The sequence below is a fragment of the Patagioenas fasciata genome, chromosome 4 (genome assembly GCF_037038585.1).
Source record: "Patagioenas fasciata isolate bPatFas1 chromosome 4, bPatFas1.hap1, whole genome shotgun sequence".
NCBI lineage: Eukaryota > Metazoa > Chordata > Aves > Columbiformes > Columbidae > Patagioenas > Patagioenas fasciata.
Window position 1 is genome coordinate 47,870,520 of NC_092523.1, and position 21,260 is coordinate 47,891,779.

General features: G+C 41.3%; 1 protein-coding gene across 4 annotated transcripts in view; it reads right to left on the reverse strand.

Annotated features, from left to right (window-relative positions):
• FHIP1A (FHF complex subunit HOOK interacting protein 1A) overlaps positions 1-21,260 on the reverse strand; it is a 100,220-nt gene that overhangs the window by 10,486 nt on the left and 68,474 nt on the right. For all 4 annotated transcript variants that reach the window (XM_065836774.2, XM_071807793.1, XM_065836773.2 and 1 more), the window contains 6 exons: positions 14,658-14,825; positions 10,229-10,308; positions 8,616-8,803; positions 7,064-8,104; positions 3,361-3,539; positions 2,949-3,087 (listed from right to left, as the gene is read on the reverse strand). In XM_065836774.2, coding sequence (XP_065692846.2) covers positions 2,949-3,087; positions 3,361-3,539; positions 7,064-8,104; positions 8,616-8,803; positions 10,229-10,308; positions 14,658-14,825 — 1,795 coding nt within the window. The remainder of the gene's footprint in view (positions 1-2,948; positions 3,088-3,360; positions 3,540-7,063; positions 8,105-8,615; positions 8,804-10,228; positions 10,309-14,657; positions 14,826-21,260) is intronic.

Genomic DNA, 21,260 nt, shown 5'->3' on the forward strand with positions numbered 1-21,260 from the left:
GGTTAAACCAGCTCTGAGTTCAGAGCACCCTTTCTCCAAAACCTCTCCCAGTAGTTCAGGGGGAACCTGTGGATGACACAGGAGACAGATCCTTTTGGTTCCTTCCCCATGGTTCTCCTAAGGTGCTGTGGAATTACTGTACACTTCAAAACACTCGAAATAAATTTTCATCTTAAACATCTAACAGACTTGTGCTTTTCTTGAGTTTCAAAACACCTTTCCAGCTCCAGACCTATCAATCATTCATACTGTTATTCTACAAATTGTATCTACTAGAGGTAGAATACAGGAATTTAAGTTCTGTGGAAAAATTCTGACTGTGGGAGGAAAAACAATTTAAATTATCAATTACAATGAAAATATAAAGTTCTGAGCTTCCCTTGAAGGATTTCATGGGGTGGGGGGGTTGTATTTGGGTTTTTAAATTATTTTTATTTATTTATTTATTTTCTACAGTAAAAATGTCTCATAATTAACATTTTAAGTTTTTAAAATAGCTTAGTTAATATAACCAGAATGCTAGTATACTGTCAAAGCTTTTTTTTTTTTTAAAAAAACTTTTCCCTTCAAAAAGCATAAAAATTTATACATTTCCCTAAAACATTTTGATTTAGATTTAACTGCTTGTTGGGGAGAAATATTGGGAAAAAAAAAAAAAAGGCATAGAAAGCTGCTCTAGGGACAAGAAATGTGATTTTTTTCTTTCACCAGGATTGTCCACTCCTTTCTGAGGTCAGGTTGCAAAATGAATCATATCACTGAGAAACTGAGCGCTCTGGAGATATTGTTCCCAACGCACCAAGAGAAGGGCAGCATTTCATAGGAGATCTACATCATGCCAGCTCTACATATCTAACCAGAACCCAATCTACTGCATTAATGAGCCCACACGTTACTGCAAGCAGACAGTAACAAATGGTCCATTTCTGCTCCAACACCTTCAGATATTATCGCTGTCAAGAGAAAGGAAAAGCTCTGTAGTACTGCAGTTTTACATTTGTGCTCCCCACTAATCTGGCTTCCATTTTACACATGTGAATTCTATAGGAGGCCAGTAACGCTCAGACCCATAGAGAAAACTTTGGGGTTACTCACCCCTTCCATTTGGGGAAAAAGCCCTCAGAGGACAGCTAATTTGCATGATCTTCGAAGGTGGCATTCAAGCTACTGCAAAGAAATCCTACAGGAGATCCTAATTTTTTACTTTATTTTCACTTACCGTTATTGTAGCAGCTCCTACCTTGGACTTCTTAATCAACATAATGAACTACTGTGGGTTGATGGACTACTGAGCCTGTTGGGAACCCAGACATTTGTTTACTGCTCAGGCATTTGTCAAGAGGTGCCTTCTTTACAGGAGTTGCCACAACACAGAAGAAAATGTACCAGCAGGGTGACTAAGCAGCCTTGTTTCACATTCCTAAATAATGACCAGCATGAGTCATCTGGCAAATTCTGAAGCCCACATAAGAAAACTGACAAAAAATAGGAAGTATAAATAAATGCCATTTTGGGAAGGCATTACATAAAAGCTCTTACTGCCAGCACCTGAAAAAAAGGACACTAAATGTTGCCTCCTAATCTCATCTCCCAGATGCCAGGTTCAATACCATCTAACTGGTGAGGCTTTCTAATCTACAGCACCAGAATGTAGAGCATAACATGGTATTGGCATTTGCAATGCAGAGCTCCTTTACAGCAGGCACCTTCCACAGACTAATTCTTCAAGAAGCAGCCTTAGCAAGATTGTAATTTTACAGACTAGATGTACTGCAAACCTTAGAAAAACATGCTGACTAGAAAACAGGTAAGTTATTATTCAGAGCCTTGAAAATGAAAAACACAATTAAAATGGCACATAAAAAGTCCTGCTTTCCATCCCTCTGGAAATCCAAGAAACATATCAACATCGTCACAGAGGTATGTGCAGAGTGGGTGATTACTAACAACTTGCAATGATGAGTAAGCACACACCTGTAAATGCAGCCTCTCTCAAACCCTGTTGCTGTGTCAGCTCTTAATCACTGCAGTCACTGCTCTCACCAAACTCCACACATCCCCATCGCCTGGGAAACTGGCTTTTAAGGGAAACCTGCACCCAGCATTGCCCACTCAGCAGCAAGCTGAGAACAAGCACAACCCCAGGGCAGGGCCCCAACTCTTTCAGTTGCCTGGCTGCATCTGGAAAGTTCTCAGCTAGAATTTAAGATTCTTAATTTTGCTTATTTTTACCAGCTTCCCCCACAGCAGTGTAAATACCGGGAACTGTCAAGACAGGTGTAGTGTGCACTGTGCTTAAGCAGCAGCAGATGTTACAGAAGTCCCCTGGAAATCTGTCTTGTTGGGATGATACCCATTTAACTCCCACTGCTCCTGAAGTATCCTGGATTTTACACTCACCCACCTATCCCTTTTTTGTTGTTGTTTTGATTTGTTTTTCATTCAAGAAAGCACATTTAAAAGTTTTCTCGCTACTATCTATCTCCTGCAGTAGTAGTCCAAACCATGATACGAAGCCTTATTCAATTGTTGCAGAAACCAATTCATTCTGGGCTTCTGTCCCCCCCTAACATTTCTCAAAAAAGAACCAATGAGTAGCTGAAGGTCAGGCTAAAAATAAAATCAAACCATACACATATGCCATCTCACCTCATGCCTTGAAAGCAAGTTTGTTTACGGCCAAACTGACAGTGAGCCAAGAGCTGATTTTGTTTCTCCTTTAAATAGACACTTTCTGTAGCAAATAAAAGCTTCTAAAGAGCAAAGAATATCCAACTAGATCAAGATATCGTGGCCTACTGAGCATCATCAGTTTAAAGTCAGAAGGTACATCTGGTTAATGATATTCACAATGCACCACACCTACTTTTAATCATGCTGTAGAAAATGAGAGAGGTAACTGGTGAGTTGTTCCACCCAGCACTCCTCTGAGTGTGGTTAACATTTACCTTTGGTGAGCAATTCTTCTGCAGCATCAGACATGTCCATACGAAAAAGCAAGTACTGCTGGGCCTCCAGAAGAAGACCAGGAAAGTCTTTTTCAATGGAAGCAAAATGTTCTATTTTATTTTTCACAGATGCCAGCACCTGCCAAAACAATAGTAACAATTACTTCTCCTCCACTGCTCCCAGTGCAGCCACAGACCAAATGCTCAGGTTCTCTGCCTGCATCAAGATAGTTATGACAAAAAGTTACAGTCATCCAAAATTTCCAGTTCTTTGCACAAATGTAATTAAAACATCAAAATGAGATGAGAGGTGGGAAAGCAACAGGTGAAACTGAAAAGACCTAATGGAAGGTTTAACAAGACACCAAAAATACAGTTCCAATAGGCATGACTGACACTTGTGGGCAAATACCTGATAAAGTGACCGCACACTGGGCTGAAACACCATGTTGGTGTTGAGCAGAAAGGAGCGAAGAAGAGGCTGTGGATAACTTGCCAGCTGAGTAATGATCCCAATAAGCAGCAAATTTACATGCAAGGAGTTCTCCAGCATGTTCTCCAGCTTTGACAACACTACACTGATAAACGGTCCTGCAAGAAAAGAAGGAACCAATGCTTTTGTTTTCACAGAAAATAAATCCTAAGATCTAGGAAACAGGCATTTAAAAGGAATTTTGATCATCATAACCAACCAAAACAGACCTTCCACAGGTTCATTAAAGCCAGCAGGGAGAAAAACCAAACTGTTAACAGACAAAACTGACTTAACAGAGGTGTTAAAAACTTTAATGAGTAGAAGCACTTTAGCTAGCTGGCCTACGAGTTTACTTTAATGGCATATTTACCATGCTGTATTTAACGTTACCCATACAAATTAGGATTTAGCCTAGTATGTTATAGCCTACTGTACTATTCCTCTTGAAGTTAACTGCAACGGTACCACCAGTTTTAATGCAGAGAGAATCTGCCCTTTTTACTTGTTGTGTCTGACTTCTATGTAAGGACTGGGCAAAGTAAACTATAGCTAGATTTCTTGTATTATCAAAATACTGTAGTGTTCTAAAGAAAATATGAAAACGCCACTCTAAACAAAAATGTGTGGTAGTTCACATTGCAAGAAAAGGTATTTTCAGTGCTGCAGTCACACAAAGCAGGGAAGACATTAAAATAGATTTATAAGCAAAATTATTGGTAGACATAAGCTTTATCATATAAATGTCATCAATAAATAATAGCTTTTGTTTGTGTATTCATGCAGGATAAACACTGAAATACAGAAGCATTTACCATGAAAGTACATAAACTTTTAGTGCTCAAGCCTAAGAAACCTTTGCAAGGTTGAGCATTATTTAACCAAATACCACATAAACATTAGGCCGTACAGCCAGTGAGATGCTTGAAGCAGCCAGTACAAGTGACCTAATCACAAGTCAAGTTGCAGAAACATCCCTTGTCACACATACAGTCCCCACCGCACTATTCTGGCTGCATAAAAGCTGGGGAAACCATGCAGAAGAACCCCTGGGTGATGCAGTTACAGCTCTGCTAGCCTCCAATATCCCACCCAGGTCCCTGGCACAAGATGCATGCCACAGGCATTTCTAAGGTCAAGCAGGTGGCCATAATCTGACCCCATTCCAGCCCCCCTCAGCTAGCAAAGAGCCACCATTCCACCTACCGAGCGTAGTTTAGCCCAGTTTAATATGCCTGCTGTACACCATGGCAGAAGCCAAAGCAATTCTGGGCCAGCACAACAGGAAAGATCAAATCAGAAGTGCCCATGTTGCCCCTTCACCTAACAGAACTTCACTAAAGCTTGAGGTTTATCATGTTTCATACCAACTGTGAGTACAAAGCAAGCACTACCCTCAGAACTCACAGCTAATGCTGGCACAGCTCCACTCACAAGAGGAAAAGTAGGAGGGCCAGTGGTGAAGAGGCTTTATGTGCCTGCTATAATACCTTTCAACCACCATGTCAGCCATCAGGGTTGGCACCTCATCCTGCAGGAATCTCCCCCGCCTGGGTAACCAATGGAGCAGCACCCAAACCTTTAGTTGAGATGCAGTTTCTCCTGTCCCAACATAACCTGCTGCTTCACCTCTCATGTTCGGAAACATTTTCACAGAGCTCCTGCGGGCCACAGTGCAGTGGGAGCTCTACTGTATCAAGAGGGATTGCAGGAGAAGGAGTTGTTTTCCTCCTCTAGCCAGACTTCAAAGCTGAGCAGGTAAAGCTGAAGCTAGATACTTGCAACAAATGCTGTCTGCCACTTTCAAGAGAGGTTACCAGGATATATTAAAAAATATCTCAGTGGTAGAGTGACTTTCCCCCCCGCTAATAAAGTATTGGATTGAGAATCAGAGGAACTAAGCAGATTTTGCAAGTCTTGTAAGAAACAGGGTAAACAAATGAGGAGTAAAAAACAATTATTCTTTCCCTGACTGTGCATCTCCACGTGGCCACAAAGTCAAGCACTGAGCTGGGGACAGGAGGGAGAGGAATATAAATTCCTGTTCCTGAACACCATATTCTTTCTTGCTCAGGGGAGAATAGAGATGATGGTGTTTAATGCTTTTAAATCGGACATAGACACCAACAGGATATTTTCTTTGTAGATATGTAGGCTTGAAGAGAGCATCTTTGCACTGCTGACACTTACTAGGTGTGGGAACATCTGTCTGGTTAGTCAGGTCTGCAGAGAGAAGGCCATCCTATGACAGCAACCCAAAATAGTGAAAGCAACCAAAAAATCCTTATCACACCCATCTACAAACATAATACGGCATTCTAAATTAAATATATTATTATATTTGAAAGTCACCGCAATCTCAAAATTTCTGAGGTATCGTTCTGAGCATCTCCTTACTTGCAATCACCAATATCTCCATTAAAGCGAGGTAAACAGTTTAAAACATGTGGGTGGGAAGCAAACAGCAAGGCTGGGCTGTCCTCTTTTTTTTTTTTTCTCTCCTTTATCTTGCTCCCTTGGGGTTTTTGTGTGTGTGTGTGTGGGGGGTGGTTTTGGTGCATTTTTTTGGGAAGGGAAAAATGGAGGGAGAGACTAGATGAAGAATGAGAGACAACAACAACATTTCTGGGCTCCATTTGACAGCAGATAATGGGAAACTGAAAGGTTTGAATGTGATCAGCTTCTGGTACAAGGAAATCGCCACCACAGCAAAAACAGCAAATTGACTGAAAACCAGGCTGAATTTTTCAATTAAGAAACAGCGCCAGGCATGTGCCCACAGCTGACCAGAAATGGCTGCATTTCAATGGACACAAATGAATGTTTCCCCCCCTCCTTTCAAATGAACGAGAAGTCATCTTACAGAGGTTTTGTTTTGCATGAGGAAACCTAGATACATTATTATTCTTTATTATTTACTGTGGTATCTAGGAAACCTAATTAAGGATCAGGAGCCTGCAGTGCAAAGAGCTGTACAAACACAGATCAAAAGCCCAGCCTAACCTCCGGTAGCCCTGTCATTCCTGAATGGCTTGGACAGGCTGCAGAGACCAAGCTTAAATTGCTGCCTGGCACAAGACAGAAAAGCAAACCAACAGTGAGGGCAGACCTGACACCGGAGGAACAAGATGCCAGGGCAGGGCATGGGGACAACCACCTACAGATGTGGCACCAGTGCTGCCATCTCGTGCTACAACGTGAAATAGCAGAGACGAAAAAAATGGCAACATGATACCACATCCATAGCATCAAAGGTGAAAGTCACCAGAAAAAGAAATTATTTACCTGAGCTCTGTGTATTAGAACAGTTACTCCAATCCCCTTTCACTTGCAAAAGCTTTCTCTAGAATGAGGGAGCTCTGACATACAAATAACTCAAGATTTTAAACCATTAAAGAAAAGAGGTAGCCAAAAAATCCCTGAGCAACCACCATTTGCTGTCACCACGCTCTGCTCTACTTTCACGTTGGATCTCTTTTACTCTCCTTGGGCCAGTCTCAGCTATTTGGGCCATGCCCTCTCCACTGCCAGCACTGTTCCTTGCTCTATGTTCGCGCTTTGCACCACACAGTGTGATTTCATTTGGCCACCTTTAATCATCATGCTTTCCCATATTTGTTATGTAATTAACAGGATATTCCACCTGTAAATGGAGCACTCTGGTTCCTCGCAGCATGCTTGGGAGAGACATCATCCTTTGGTCCAAAGGGAGATGACAAGCTCTCCACAGAAGGGGTATCTGCTGAGAAATTCTCAAAGTCCTCCTCCTCTTCTGCAGGAGAGACAGGGTCAGGAGTATTCAACTTCTGCTCCTCCAAGCTTGCACTGTTTGGATCCAGTTCCTTAATAATTTTGTCATACTGTGCAATGAAATCCTCACCATCTGTGCTCAGCAGTCTTGCACTTACGTTATGATCTGCCTCCTGAGGAGAAAGCTTCAACTCTAAGTCTGGCAGTGGATCAGTCTCAATAATTTTCTGGTTTACTTGTTCTTTCATTACACCTTGAGTCAAGCTTGAATTTCGCGTATTGTGCTCATCCAAGTTCATTTCCAGTTGGCTCTTTGCAAGAGGCCCATTGACTACAGTCTGGCTTTGGATCTCATGCTTTCTGGCTACATTTAAAGTTTTCTCCTTGGAGTTATCATCATCTTGAGCATCCTTCTGGGCACATAACCTGTACACCATAACATCATCCTGAAAGTCTGATTCCTCTATGTAAGATCCTCTGATGAGCATGATGGCATTTTTTTTCATTTCTTGAATGTGTTTTGGTGGCTCTGCAGGTGGCTGCATCTCCGTGCTTCCCAGATCATCATACGGTTGTGGTGAGCTCACATCAGAACCAGGAGAAATCCCTGTATCATAACTATCATCCCATTCTAGCTCCAACTGCATCTTCTCACCGAATGGAGTTACTTGAGAGGAGCTACACGTGCTAGGTGTTCTTTGCTGGAGCCGAAACATGGGATGTTCTACATCTGTACTGTTCTCCTCAGCAAGCATTTGGATAAAGGTGTCAGGATCAGGGTTTACTCCATCATACAAGGCAGACCAAACCTTACAATCTTTCAGACACTGGAGGATGGCTTCTTGAGCTTCTGCCAGGTACTGCAAGTAGCTGATGTCCACAGTTCTTCCATATTCCACAATGCAAGTAGATTCAGAAGAGCGCTTACCAGAATCTGAAAGTAAAGAAGATTACTCCTACCATGACATAATAAAGCAATGCCAAAGTTCTCTAGCAAGGCAGCCAATAAGATATGACAGGTAGAGTCTTTAGTATCAACCATTCAATAAAGTAGGAAGTTCAAAGCCTAAAGATCAAGACATTTGCTCACAAACGTACCTTACTCGTTCCTATTGCCGTGACAGAGCTGTAACTCAAGATTTCTGAGAGATCAGCCTGCATTCAAACCTTAAAACAATACTGACCACTCTAAAGCAGCAAAAGCTGCAGTCATTTATCTAGACATTATTGTCATGAATGCAGATTCGAGTTAGATAGCTGTTAAAATGAAGTTTCAGTAGACCTGGACACATGGAAGGAATTGAATAAGCTCTCCCATCCTGGCTTGCTCAATTTATTGTTGCCCACCACATTTCCTCCCCATCCCATCCTCCCCCACAGTGTCCACAAGGTGCTGCCAAACCAAACTCAGTTAATGATCTAGTCTTCCCTTGAGCACCAATTACCTTTAGTTTGTGCTGCTTTTGTCCATAGAATATAATCTTTTTCTTGGCTTTCAAGGGTCAAGGTGATGCCAGTGGAGCAGCAGACTGGTGTCAGGGCAAGCAGTTTTGCAGCAGATACAGAATAACAGTCTCTCTCTTTCACAGCCCGCCGCTGGCTCAACATCATGTGGTTACATGGGATCAGGTATCTGAAAGAGCAGTGTCCAGCATCACTTCATTGTCCTTTCATGTTAGAGGAAGCACCACCACAGAAAGTCCCTTCCCATCTTCCTGCCCTCTCCAAATGAAAAGAAACAGCAATAATAATCTTGACAGAGATCCATATTCTAAACCTCTCAAGAGCATGAAATGCTGAGTCTTTGTATTATGAAGCTACAGTTTGATGAGGAACTGTCAAGACGAGATAGATCAGTTGCATCAGAACAGGAAAGTGAACAATCCTTCTCAGGTCAGAGCAAACTTGCTCTAAGAAGGGATGAAGGATGCGTGGAATGGACAGACACCAAAGGCCAGCAGGGTGGTTTGGTCCAGCTATGAGTTCTGTCTGAGAACCCTTAATTTATTTGTCTCCCTGGGAAATCTAGAGAGAGACAGTTTACATGTGCCAGGCAAGCAGGCAGCAAAAAGGAGGGAAGGGTCACCAAGGTGTTGTTTTGTACTAGAGAAAGACTGAGCTCACAGCATAAGCTATGTGGAGTACAAGGAACAGAGGAACCACAGTCCCATCTTGAACTTCTTCAGAGCACTTTTGTTCAACTTTTTAATAGCACTTTATTAAGAGCCTTTGTGCTAACTGGACTGATGCTTTGTCATTCAAAATGAAAATTAATTCTAAAGGAATCCCTAAACAAACAAAAAGAAGATTAAATACAGCACTCCACTGCTGCTAGAGTGACAACATATGTGAGTTCACAGAGGTCCTTAACAGCATTCCCAGGTACAACACCCAGAGCACCTTAATGCCTGTGGGTAGAGGGACAGCATCTGAAACGTTTGTGTCATCTACAGTGCTAAAAGCCCCATTTAATTACACCAGTATTTCCAAATAAATCATCAATTCTCATCGAATGCACACACAAAAATTTTAAGTGAGTATTCTGAAGCAACACACAGAATCATCAATTAAAAGCAAATATAATCAATGCATTTAATACATTATATAACAGTCCACCTAAAACAGGTCAGGAACCTGAAGTGTTCCTGAAGAGAGAGAAATCAAAGAGGTGGAAAACAATAAGAAGGTGGAAGCTGCAAACAAGTATACAGCTCTGTATCACAGTGTATAATACACTAGAGAAAGGATGCAGCAGAGAAAAATTATACATTTAGAAGAGGAAATAAGCAGTTTGGAGGTGATAAATATATTCTCAGCTTCTCTTCTCTCACTTTTACAGAAATAAATCACAAGAAAAATCTCTTGCTCCTGAAGATCACAGGATGTAAATCACACTTCAGGTCTGGTAGACTTTTGTCACAATCATAAATATTCTTATCTCTGTAGTTGCTGGGATTTCTGCTCTCTTGGAGAACTCTCGCCCAGCTCTGCATGCAGAGGCAGAGACTGTGTGTCCCAGAATTAGAATGAAGAGTGGGAAAAAGAGTTTGGGCTTTACCTTAAAACTAGCTGTAACATCACATCTTCACAATGCAAGCCAATGAGCGTTCTAAACAAGGCCAAGGAGACCACACAGAGCTGGAAAATGATAAACATTGTCAGCTTTTCATCTGGAAATTGTACTTTTCCAACCTTCCCTGCGTACCACAAAATGACTCTGTCAGAACATCACGCTTTGTAAGATACTGTTAGTACAATATTTCATTTTGTCAGCACCCCATGGGATTTTTTTAAAGATGTCTAGAGCTATACAAGTTACATTTTAACAAAATACAATCCAGAATTTTCCTTCAAATAAACTATTAAAACAAGCAGTAATTTACCAGTCTTCAATATTATCCAAATTTATTAATTTAATTTAGCATTAAGTGAAACCTGTAGCTTCCAAGACAGTGTGTTAGTTTTTACCTCAGACATAGAATTTGAACCAACTGAAGGTCTTTTCTGAAAAAGTTCAGCAGAGACAAAAATCATACTCATTCTGTGACAGGCATCCTACTTTCACACTGGCTTTAGGACAGACTAGAAACACGGACTCCTACAGGCTTTTGTGGTCAATAATTAGACATACACCACTTTCAAAGCTGTCATACAGTCCATTTCTACCTTCCAGATGCTTGCTAGACCACACTGGTAGAAGCATCAGCTGTAAGCTTTCGCTGGTTTTTGTGAACCACAGCACCAGCATCTCCCTGCCTCTTAATGCATACTTCCTTGGGCACATTCCCCTGCACTGCTCTTTTCTAGAAACCGCTAGGCTTAGACTCCAGGACCAGGCTGGGTCTTGGGAGAATTATTTAGCAACATAATTAATATAGGAAATTAACTGCACTTTTCAGTAGCTAACAAAAGAAACAAATTAGGACAAAATACGTAAGAAGCTACAGATATTTTTTTCAGTCACTGAACATCCTTTGTAATTCATTCAGGATTAAATCCAGCATTCTTCCTGGGCATGGCTTCTCCTCCACACCATGGAATTTCCTCCTCTTCTCTCTAGTCACTTCCCTTACTCCCACTGTTTAAATGCTCTATCCTAGTTCTGCAGCAGCACATTGCTATGTTCCAGCCCCTACTCTCTCAAGAATGTCAACTTAAAGACTCTTTGTTGCACCATTTCCAGTTCTCTCTCAGACGAGTGGCTCAGCTCCCGTACAATATGAGTGACTGCCTGTGGTGACCAAGACCAGATGAATGTATGTATTTCTTGAAAAAACTATATGTACATATGCGTATTTTTCCCCTACTTGGTCACTGTATCTGTGGAACAGTTAAACAGCAAAGCTGAAGTGAACCTTACTTGATAGCCTCTGAAAAGCAAAAGTTTCTTTGATCACTGTCATTGAACTAACAACCTGAGAAGAACAAGAGAAAGGGAAGAAGCAGAGAGAAGAGAACCAGGGAACACTTATGAGCTGGCTTGCAGTGAAGCCAAGCAGAGCTCAGACTTGTTGCCCTGCCACCATTGTCCCCTGCTTGTACTAGGACAACAGGAAGGTGCTAGTTAGTCCAAGACCTGCAGAAATAGATGGAGAAAGTAAAAGGGCAAAAGAAGAAGAAATAACCAGAACTGGAGTTCTTAAAAGAAATAGGAGCTTAAGAGCTTCATAACAAACTTTTTCAAGAAGCCAGATCCTTGCATGTAAGGTATATTTTAGCTGAGGGACAGAGGGAAATTCTAATTTTCTCGGTGAAATTTACTGAGAGCCAAATCTAACTTTTTTTCAGACTGTGAAGTTAAAAAAAATATGCTTCTGCCTTAGATTTGGTGGATGTGGTCTACCTTGACTTCAGTAAGGCATTTGACACAGCCTCCCACAGCATCCTCACAGCTAAACTGAGGAAGTGTGGTCTGGACGACCAAGTAGTGAGGTAGATGGCGAACTGGCTGAAGGAAAGAAGCCAGATAGTCGTGGTCAATGAGGCAGAGTCTAGTTGGAGGCCTGTATCTAGTGGAGTGCCTCAAGGGTAGGTACTGGGACCAGTACTATTCAATATAGTCATCAATGATTTGGATGAGAGAATGGAATATACTATCAGCAAGTTTGCTGATGACACTAAGCCTGGAGGAGTGGCTGACACGCCAGAAGGCTGTGCTGCCATCCAGCGGGACCTGGACAGGCTGGAGAGTTGGGCGGGGAAATATTTAATGAAATATAACAAGGGCAAGTGTAGAGTCCTGCATCTGAGTAGGAACAACCCCGGGTTCCAGTATAAATTTTGGAATGACCTATTAGAGAGCAGTGTAGGGGAAAGGGACCTGGGGATCCTGGTGGACAGAAGGATGACCATGAGCCAGCACTGTGCTCTTGTGGCCAGGAAGGCCAATGGCATCCTGGGGTGTATTAGAAGCAGGGTAGTTAGCAGGTATAGAGAGGTTCTCCTTCCCCTCTACTCCGCCCTGGTGAGACCACATCTAGAATATTGTGTCCAGTTCTGGGCCCCTCAGTTCAAGAAGGACAGGGAACTGATGGAGAGAGTCCAGCGCAGAGCCACAAAGATGATTAAGGGAGTGGAGCATCTCCCTTATGAGGAAAGGCTGAGGGAGCTGGGTCTCTTTAGTTTGGAGGAGACTGAGGAGTGACCTTATTAATGTTTACAAATATATAAAGGGTGAGTGTCATGAGGATGGAGCCAGGCTCTTCTCGGTGACAACCAACGGTAGGACAAGGAGTAACGGGTGCAAATTGGAGCACAAGAGGTTCCACTTAAATTTGAGAAGAAACTTCTTTTCAGTGAGGGTGAAAGAGCACTGGAACAGGCTGCCCCGGGGGTTGTGGAGTCTCCTTCTCTGGAGGCATTCAAAGCCCACCTGGACACGTCCTGTATAACCTCATCTAGGCGTTCCTGCTCCGGCAGGGGGATTGGACTAGATGACCTTTCGAGGTCCCTTCTAATCCCTAACACTCTGTGATTCTGTGTGATTTTCCTGTATTTAGGAAATTTCAGTTTATAGGGAAACATTTCTCATTTGTCTTTGAAACCATACCACAAATCAGGAATCACCTGAACAAGTAAAGCTAGTCTATTTTTGTAGTTTGTAAAGAGAAAAGGTTTAATATATGCTCAGGAGACAAAAAGGATAGTATTTTTACAATTCCTTCTGGCCATCTGTCTGTACATAACCCTGTGAATTATTAATAAGTATTTTCATCAATAATAACATATGCAGCTTTTGTACTATGGAAACACAGAAGGCTGCAGTTTTGGCTTTTCTGCTTGGCCAAGTTATACTGCAGAAAACTCATTTAGCATCACAGAACCGTTTTGGCTGAAATCCTGAGTTGCTCAGGGTTGCAGAATTCTTTACAATTCTTACCTCGTTTGCCTATGGAACAGTAATTAATGATTAGGAGAGACAACAGCATTTACATTTTTGTCGACGGAAGCTGTTTCAGTTTTCAGAGTTAATCCATCTTAGAGATGCAGTAACACCAACATATATATCTGTATTTGCATGCACTCACATTTCAAAATAAATTTCAGATTAAGCTACTGTCCCTAATACACAAATTTAATGCACATGCTGGTATTCTGGCTTCTCTTGTAGCTGCACTTAAAACAATATTCTTTATTTTATCCATGAAGCTGTGCATGACACAAAAATCAGCCAAGACTGCCCACCAAGCAAGGATCAGAAGGGTAGTTCAGTGCAACAAGCAGTCATTTTCTCTGCCTGAAGATCCAACTCTTAGCAAAGGTGTGTGTAAGCAAAGGTAACTCTGCCACCTCTAGCAGGCAGCTCTCCAGCTCCTGTGGTGCATTGAGCCCAGGAGATAAAACTTAACACACAGGGGAGCAAAGGCAAAGAAAATGAAGCCACAATCCAATCACCTGAGCAAGAAAGTGCCTTCTTTTAATCAAAGCAGCAAGCAGGCAACAATACAAACTTGATTCCTGAGAAAATACATTGGTGATTGTCACAGGGAAAATCCCTAAAAGAGAACTGGTCTTATTTTTAACAAAAACAGGACAGCGATACTGCAATTCACAACTTGGATCAATTTGAAGTTATCATGACAGGGCTCCCATCATCTCCCACAAGGACCTGTTGCTTGGCAAGACTCCGAAGATCAAAAATACTCCTCACCACAAGTTATCTACAGGAGCACTAATTCAGCAGAATCCAAAATAAAAATGCTTCTAAATTTACCTTTGATCTTCTAACAGAATTCCAGAAGCCCTCATCTCCCCCTATCCCATTTCCCATACGTATGAGACCACCTCACACATTCATCAACTCAGTATAGTGGTAGTTAAAAGTTATCACACACACACAAAAATGAAGGGGTGGAAAAATCACAGATTTGGGTGGGGGGAGAAAATTCCTAGTTAAGCAGATACCCACCGAATATATGTGATCTCCCATTTAAATATTTAACCTACATTCATGCTGAACACCAGAACTCCCTTCCTGCTTGTCTTACCTGGAATGGTGTGTTGATTCGGCTCGTAAGTGTATCCAGGATGCACACATTCTCATGTTGGTGCAGCAAAACAAAACGGAGAAAAATCTTGAGGAGTGCTGGCTCTGAAACACTACGCAAAAAGAGATCCAAGTATGCAGTAGTTGTCATCACTTCTTCCACAGTCACCTATAAACAAAAGTAATGTAAAAGTAGGCACACTGCACATACAAAATATCCATCCATCCATCCATCCATCCATCCTCTGCAACTGTACACCTGGAGAACACTCTAAGCTCTCCATACATAACATTGCCACAAAACCACTGAAGTCTTTGCTTTTAAGTTTGCAAGGAACATGCTTCTGAATGACTCACCAGCATTTTGAACCCATTTCTTATCTGTCTTGCTTCCCCAGGAAACAAAAAAACAAAACAACAACAACAACAAGCCGAACAACACTCCTTCAAACTGACATCCTAAACCTCACAAATACTGAAATACAGAGCCAAATCATGCTAGAAGCTCCCCACCACCTTTCTGCCCATGTCTGCTTTTCTGCATCACACTTCCGTCATCCTTCAGAAGCATTTTTGGATGTTGTGAATACCTGCCTCTACTACTTTATTAAAAATAAATGACAGAGCACAATAAAAACACAGTACAAACTAGGTTTCATTTTAGAGCTTTAAAGAAAAAAATCCCAAGAGCTACCCAGAATTTTGCCAGAATTTTCTTTCTTTTTATTTTCCCACAGCACAACTCCTCATCTCACTCAATTTTTAAAAAGAGCACGTGTGTGTGTGTGTGTATACATATACACACATACAACCCAAACCCCAGAATCTTCACTACTGTGTGTATATCAAAATACAATTCAAATATCCATGTGACATTTGCATACCATAACACACACTGCTCTGCTTATGGCAATCCTTTGGAGCTTATCTATTCACAGTATGAACTGGCAAAGCTCAGAAAATTCAAAAGGCCACCTCTGCACTACGCACTGCTGTTGCAAAGTCAGCTGTTTTAAAATAGTTACCCAGGAACCTAATAAGCTTAAGTGCACAAAGATAAACCTTTAATACAAGAATCTGCCTATATGAAAGGAAGCATTAAACATCTTTTGTTTAGCAAACTTAGCTGGATAAATGAAAAGACTGATTTTATTAAAAAAAAAAAAAAGAATCAAAGCTGTCACTTAAGAGCTAAGAGGATTTAGAAAATACTCAGAAGGGCAGCATTTACATAACATGTCATAAATATTAAAATCCCTGTCCCATTATGCTGCATGTTAGCCATGTACACACCAATGCCATGCTGCAAACATTCTCTTTAAAGCATTTAGGATCACAAGCTGCTTCTGCCTGGTTACACAGAACATAGGAATGCTGGATGCAGCCTGCAGGCCTTATGGAGAGGAGGCACCAATAAGGAGAGCACAGAGAAGCTCTGAAGTTCAGGTCACCGACTCACTCTCTTTCTGAGGCTTTATTTTAATACTCAGCTACATAGTCCTTAATATAAACAGTGAGTTGCTGGCTCTTTTTGGCATTAGTAACAAAGCACCAGTGAAGTAGTGACAGTTGAATTTTTCACCAGGATGGGGAAGAAGTTCACCTTCTTGTTTCATGGCAGTGAGGTTGGTTAAAATCAAGCATTAAAATGTAACAGTGAAAGGAAAGGAATAAGGCACACAGGATCTGTGAACTTTGTAAGGCTAACTGAACAACGGCTATACATATTTTCTAGATCTCTAGTTGTGTGTTCAGTGCTATCAAAACCAGAAATAAGAATACAGTTCTTTCACAAAATCATGTCTATTAACATTTACTCCAACTCAGAATAAAGTTTATGAATTCATTCCTTCTCCTTCCCCCACACCCATCCATCAAGTGAAAAGAAATAATGTACTAGGTTAAGCACCCCAAAGTTACACATTGCCAGAATTAGCACTATGGCTAAAGCTCTAACACAAATTCTGTATTACTGTAAATACGATAAACCAAACATGCTTATGCACACACATACACTTTTCCATAGGACTACCCCCACATTTCAATCAGGGTTAGAATCACAGAATCATTTTGGTTGGAAGAGGCCCTCAGGATCATCAAGTCCAACCATAATCTAATCTAACTCTGGCAGTAAACCATGTCCCTAAGAACCTTGTCTAAACACCTTTTAAACACCTCCAGGGATGGTGACTCCACCACCTCCCTGGGCAGCCTGTTCCAATGCCTGATAACCCTTTCCATGAAGAATTTTTTCCTAATATCCAAATTAAACCTCCCCTGCCACAACTTGAGGCCATTTCCTCTTGTCCTATCACTTGCTACTTGAGAGACCAACACCCTCCATGGTACAGCCTCCTTTCAAGTAGTTGTAGACAACGTCTCCCCTCAGCCTCCTTTTCTTGAGGCTGAACAGCCCCAGTTCCCTCAGCCGCTCATCATCAGACTTGTGCTCCAGGCCCCTCACCAGCTTCATCACCCTCCTCTGCACTCCAGTGTTTCTATGTCCTTCTTGCGATGAGAGGTGCAAAACTGAACACAGTATTCAAGGTGGGGCCTCACCAGTGCCGAGTACAGTGGCACAATCACTGCCCCAGTCCTGCTGGCCACACTATTCCTGATACAAGCCAGGATGCTGTTGGCCTTTTTGGCCACCTGGGCCCACTGCTGGCTCATGTTCAGCTGACTGTCAATCAACACTCCCAGATCCTTTTCCTCCAGGCATCTTTCCAGCCACTCTTGCCCGAGCCTGCAGCGCTGCCTGCAGTTGTTGTCACCCAAGTGCAGAACCCAGCACTTGGCCTTGTTGAACCTCATATAATCGGCTTCAGCCCAACAATCCAGCTGGTTCAGATCCCTCTGTATGGCCTTCCTACTCTCCAGTGGATCTACACTCCCACCCAATTTGGTGTCATATGCACTCAATCCCCTCATCCAGATCATTGATAAAGAGTCTAAACAAAACTGGCCCCAATACTGAGCCCTGTGGAACACCACTCGTGACTGGCCACCAACAGGATTTGGCTCTGTTCACCACTAACAGTTTGCGCCCAGCCCTCCAACCAGTTCTTTATCCATCGCAGAGCACACCCATCAAGGCCATGAGCTGTCAGCTTCTCCAGGAGAATGCTGTGGGATACGGTGTCAAAGGCCTTACTGAAGTCTAAGTACACAACATCCACAGCATCTACTAGTTGGGTCACCTTGTTATAGAAGGAGAACAGTTTGGTCAAACAGGACCTGCCCTTCATAAACCCATGTTGACTGAGCCTCATCATTTGGTTCTCTTGAATGTGCCATGTGATGTTACTCAAGATCATCAGCTTCATGACCTTTCCTGGCACAGAGCTCAGACTGACAGGTCTGTAGTTCCCTGGATCATCCTTCTGGCCCTTCTAGTAGATGGGCATCACATTTGCCAACTTCCAGTCAACTGGGACCTCCCCAGTTAGCCAAGATTGCTGGTACATAATGGGAAGTGGCTCAGTGATGACCTCCGCCAGCTCCCTCAGCACCCTTGGGTGGATTCCATCTGGCCCCATAGATTTGTGGGTGTTCAAGTGGTGTAGCAGGTCACTAACCATTTTCTCTTAGATTACTAGAGGCACACAGGGTTGTGAAACAAAGGAAATATTTTCTGGTGGCACTGAGGTGCCCCTCCCCCCCCCTTTTTTTTTTTTGCAACAGTCAAGAAGTGTGGGGACTTGTGGGGTAAAAAAGTATAGCTTTCTGATGAAAACTGTTGATTGTTGCTCTGAGAACTGGCTTTTTTTTTTTTTTAATAGCAGCAAACTGCAAAAAGCAAAGCTCAAGAAATCCATCACGTGACATAATGATGGCAGCACACAGTTCATTGAAGAGTGTAAACCTTCTGCCAAGGAAAGGCCAGACAGAAGTCATACATCGTTATGTCTATGTGCCACTTCTCCTCTATTCTTTATGGGGAAAAGGAAGCACGTTCTTGGCCTGAGGGTTTCACAGATGTTCCCTGACAGCAGAGGAATGGGCCTATGTATATGTGTAAAATACTGAAGCTGAAAATGAAAGCAAGAAAAGCCAGCAGATTCACAAGGGCAGTGACCTTTTTCTGAAGTGGGTGCTCTTTGGAAAACTCATCCCATATTTGCCTCAGTAAAAGAAACCCACATGCTTTTCAGAGTGTGTATCGTGAATGAAACAAAGCACAGAAGAAAGCCAACTAGAGAATATTTTAGAAAATAAATGTTCAATTCTGAGAGCAAGTTCAGTGCTCCTAATAGCTACAGGACTACACAAAAAAAGAACTTGCCATAGCCAGCACTTTACTGATACCACTAAACTGAGCTAGAAGCACCAACTAATATTAATGAAGCCCAAACAGTTCACAAAGGAGTTACTTATAACCTTGGTAAATCTTAATTGTTTGAATTGAGGTTTTTTCTGTGCAGGGTGCCACATCACACTTGATTTTTAGCTCTTCTTGGGAAAGAACTTGCTGAATCTACTTAACTATTTTCTGATGTAAGGATACTAAGTTTTGTCAAGATTTAAATGGATTTGTAAAAGTTTTTGTGTTCTCAATGAAAACACACCGCCTTATCCACAACACACCTTCCAACTTTTGCAATAAATGAAGCTAGGATCTATTTCAGAGTTTGTTGTGCAACACTCGAAACAAGCAAGTTAATGCTGTACAAGCTATTTTAATGCTCTTGTGTTTTATAAGTTTCAATGCTCTCTCAGTGCGCCTTTGTGCACAACTTGTCCATACAAACCAGCACAGTGTCCATCATTCTGCTTCCTCACATGAGGAAATCCAACAGAAATAGTCTTCTTTGGCATTTGAACTGAAAGCCACGTATGCAGCTTAGAAAAAAGATCAATTAACCTGGCAAGCAGACATCTGTGCTTTTACAATTATATCTTATTTTGCCACCTTGCATTGTGGGTTTGCTTCTCCCTTTTGCCATTTTCTAACTTCTGCAGATTTGAGGCATCTACAGAAGTATTCAAAAAGGCTAATTTTAGCTCCATGAGGCTCATTTTCCTTTTACTCAGTGGGATACATTAGCCTGCTCTGAATGAGCCTCTAGAGAACCTACTTTTTTTGCAATTAACTAGAGAAGAGCATTGGAGAAATCAGTTACACTAGGCAAAACTCAGCCTTGGCAAAAAACCTTTTAACTCGATAAACCCTTTCTAAAGATCGTGTTATACATAATACATTGAGTGTTGAAAGTGAGACTCATTCAATTTGTGCAGTTATTACTGAAGATCTCAAAACCGTGATATTAAGCTTCATTCATACTACCTGCTGGTTGTGTCTTCTTAAACTAATGCCTCGTGAGACAGATTTTGGAAAAGCAGGGAAATCCTTTCTTATAAATTCAAATCAGTACTCAGGTAAACAATAAAAAAACCCAAATGTTCCCAGAGAACAACACATTACTATCCATGTCAAGCATATCCACTACAGTCAAATCCTGAGGCAGCCTACAAAATCATTGTAAACATTGATTACAGTATAATTTGCCTGAATAAGGTTTTAGCTAGCCTTCAGAATCTAACATATTTGACAGGAGGATTAAAAAACAACTCAAAACTTCCACAAATCCATAAATCTGATATTTAACTTGAAAATTTTTCACCTCTGATCAAATATCAAGAAAATTACCATAACAAAGGGAGATGAATAAAACTAAGGCATGGTAGTTTTCTAGAAAACCTCTTTGTTAAGTAAATTCCATGTTATGTTTTTGATAAAGATATTTCAGCAGCGTCAAGATCCCCCACTAATAATAAAATAAAAATAAATTTAAAAATAAATAAATAAAAAACCACCAGCAGCATCCCTTGCATTAGATCCCTTCTACTAATGCTAAAGGCCAAGGATATCTCCGCTCCTAAGATAAAATTGGGGGACTAAAAATTAAAAATGAGAAAAATCCATATCCATTGCATTAATCAGACCAGTATTCTATGGTTTCTAGTTTCATTATCTACAGTTGCAACAATTAAAAGTTGTTACAAATTTTTTTCACTATACATATAAATTTCAAGTGTCTGTCTAAACATACCATTTACAAACTTCATCCACATGTTTTTCTATATAACGATCAGTTGTTATGGATTCTTCTAAAAATGTAACCCGCTGCAAAAGGGACTACCAGAGAGTCTTCATAGCCAGACAGATATTTGATTAGAGATTACTGAAAACAGAAAGCCACTTTTAGCTCTATACTACCCTTCTCTAATTATGTAACAATTTTTAGCAAATCTTTTCTTGCCTCCTCTGATGACTGATTAGATGGTGGGGCGGACCACTATAAAAAGATCCAGCTTTTACAAAGTCACTGTGCCAAGTAATAGCAAAGAGACAGAAATTACTGTCATTGCAAGTTCAGTTTAATATATTACACTCACTGTGTTAGACCAATTGCACTGATTCTTTATTACTGGCTATTTTCCCTGGGGATCCACACAATATATTTTCTAATTTACAGCTTCATTCCCTCTTACAGGAATATGGCTATTACGATTCTCCCTTTCTTAGAACGATTTCATATTGCCTATGAGGAGACCATAAATGTTATTAGAGCTTTTCCTCCAGTTCCACGAGTTGTTTAAA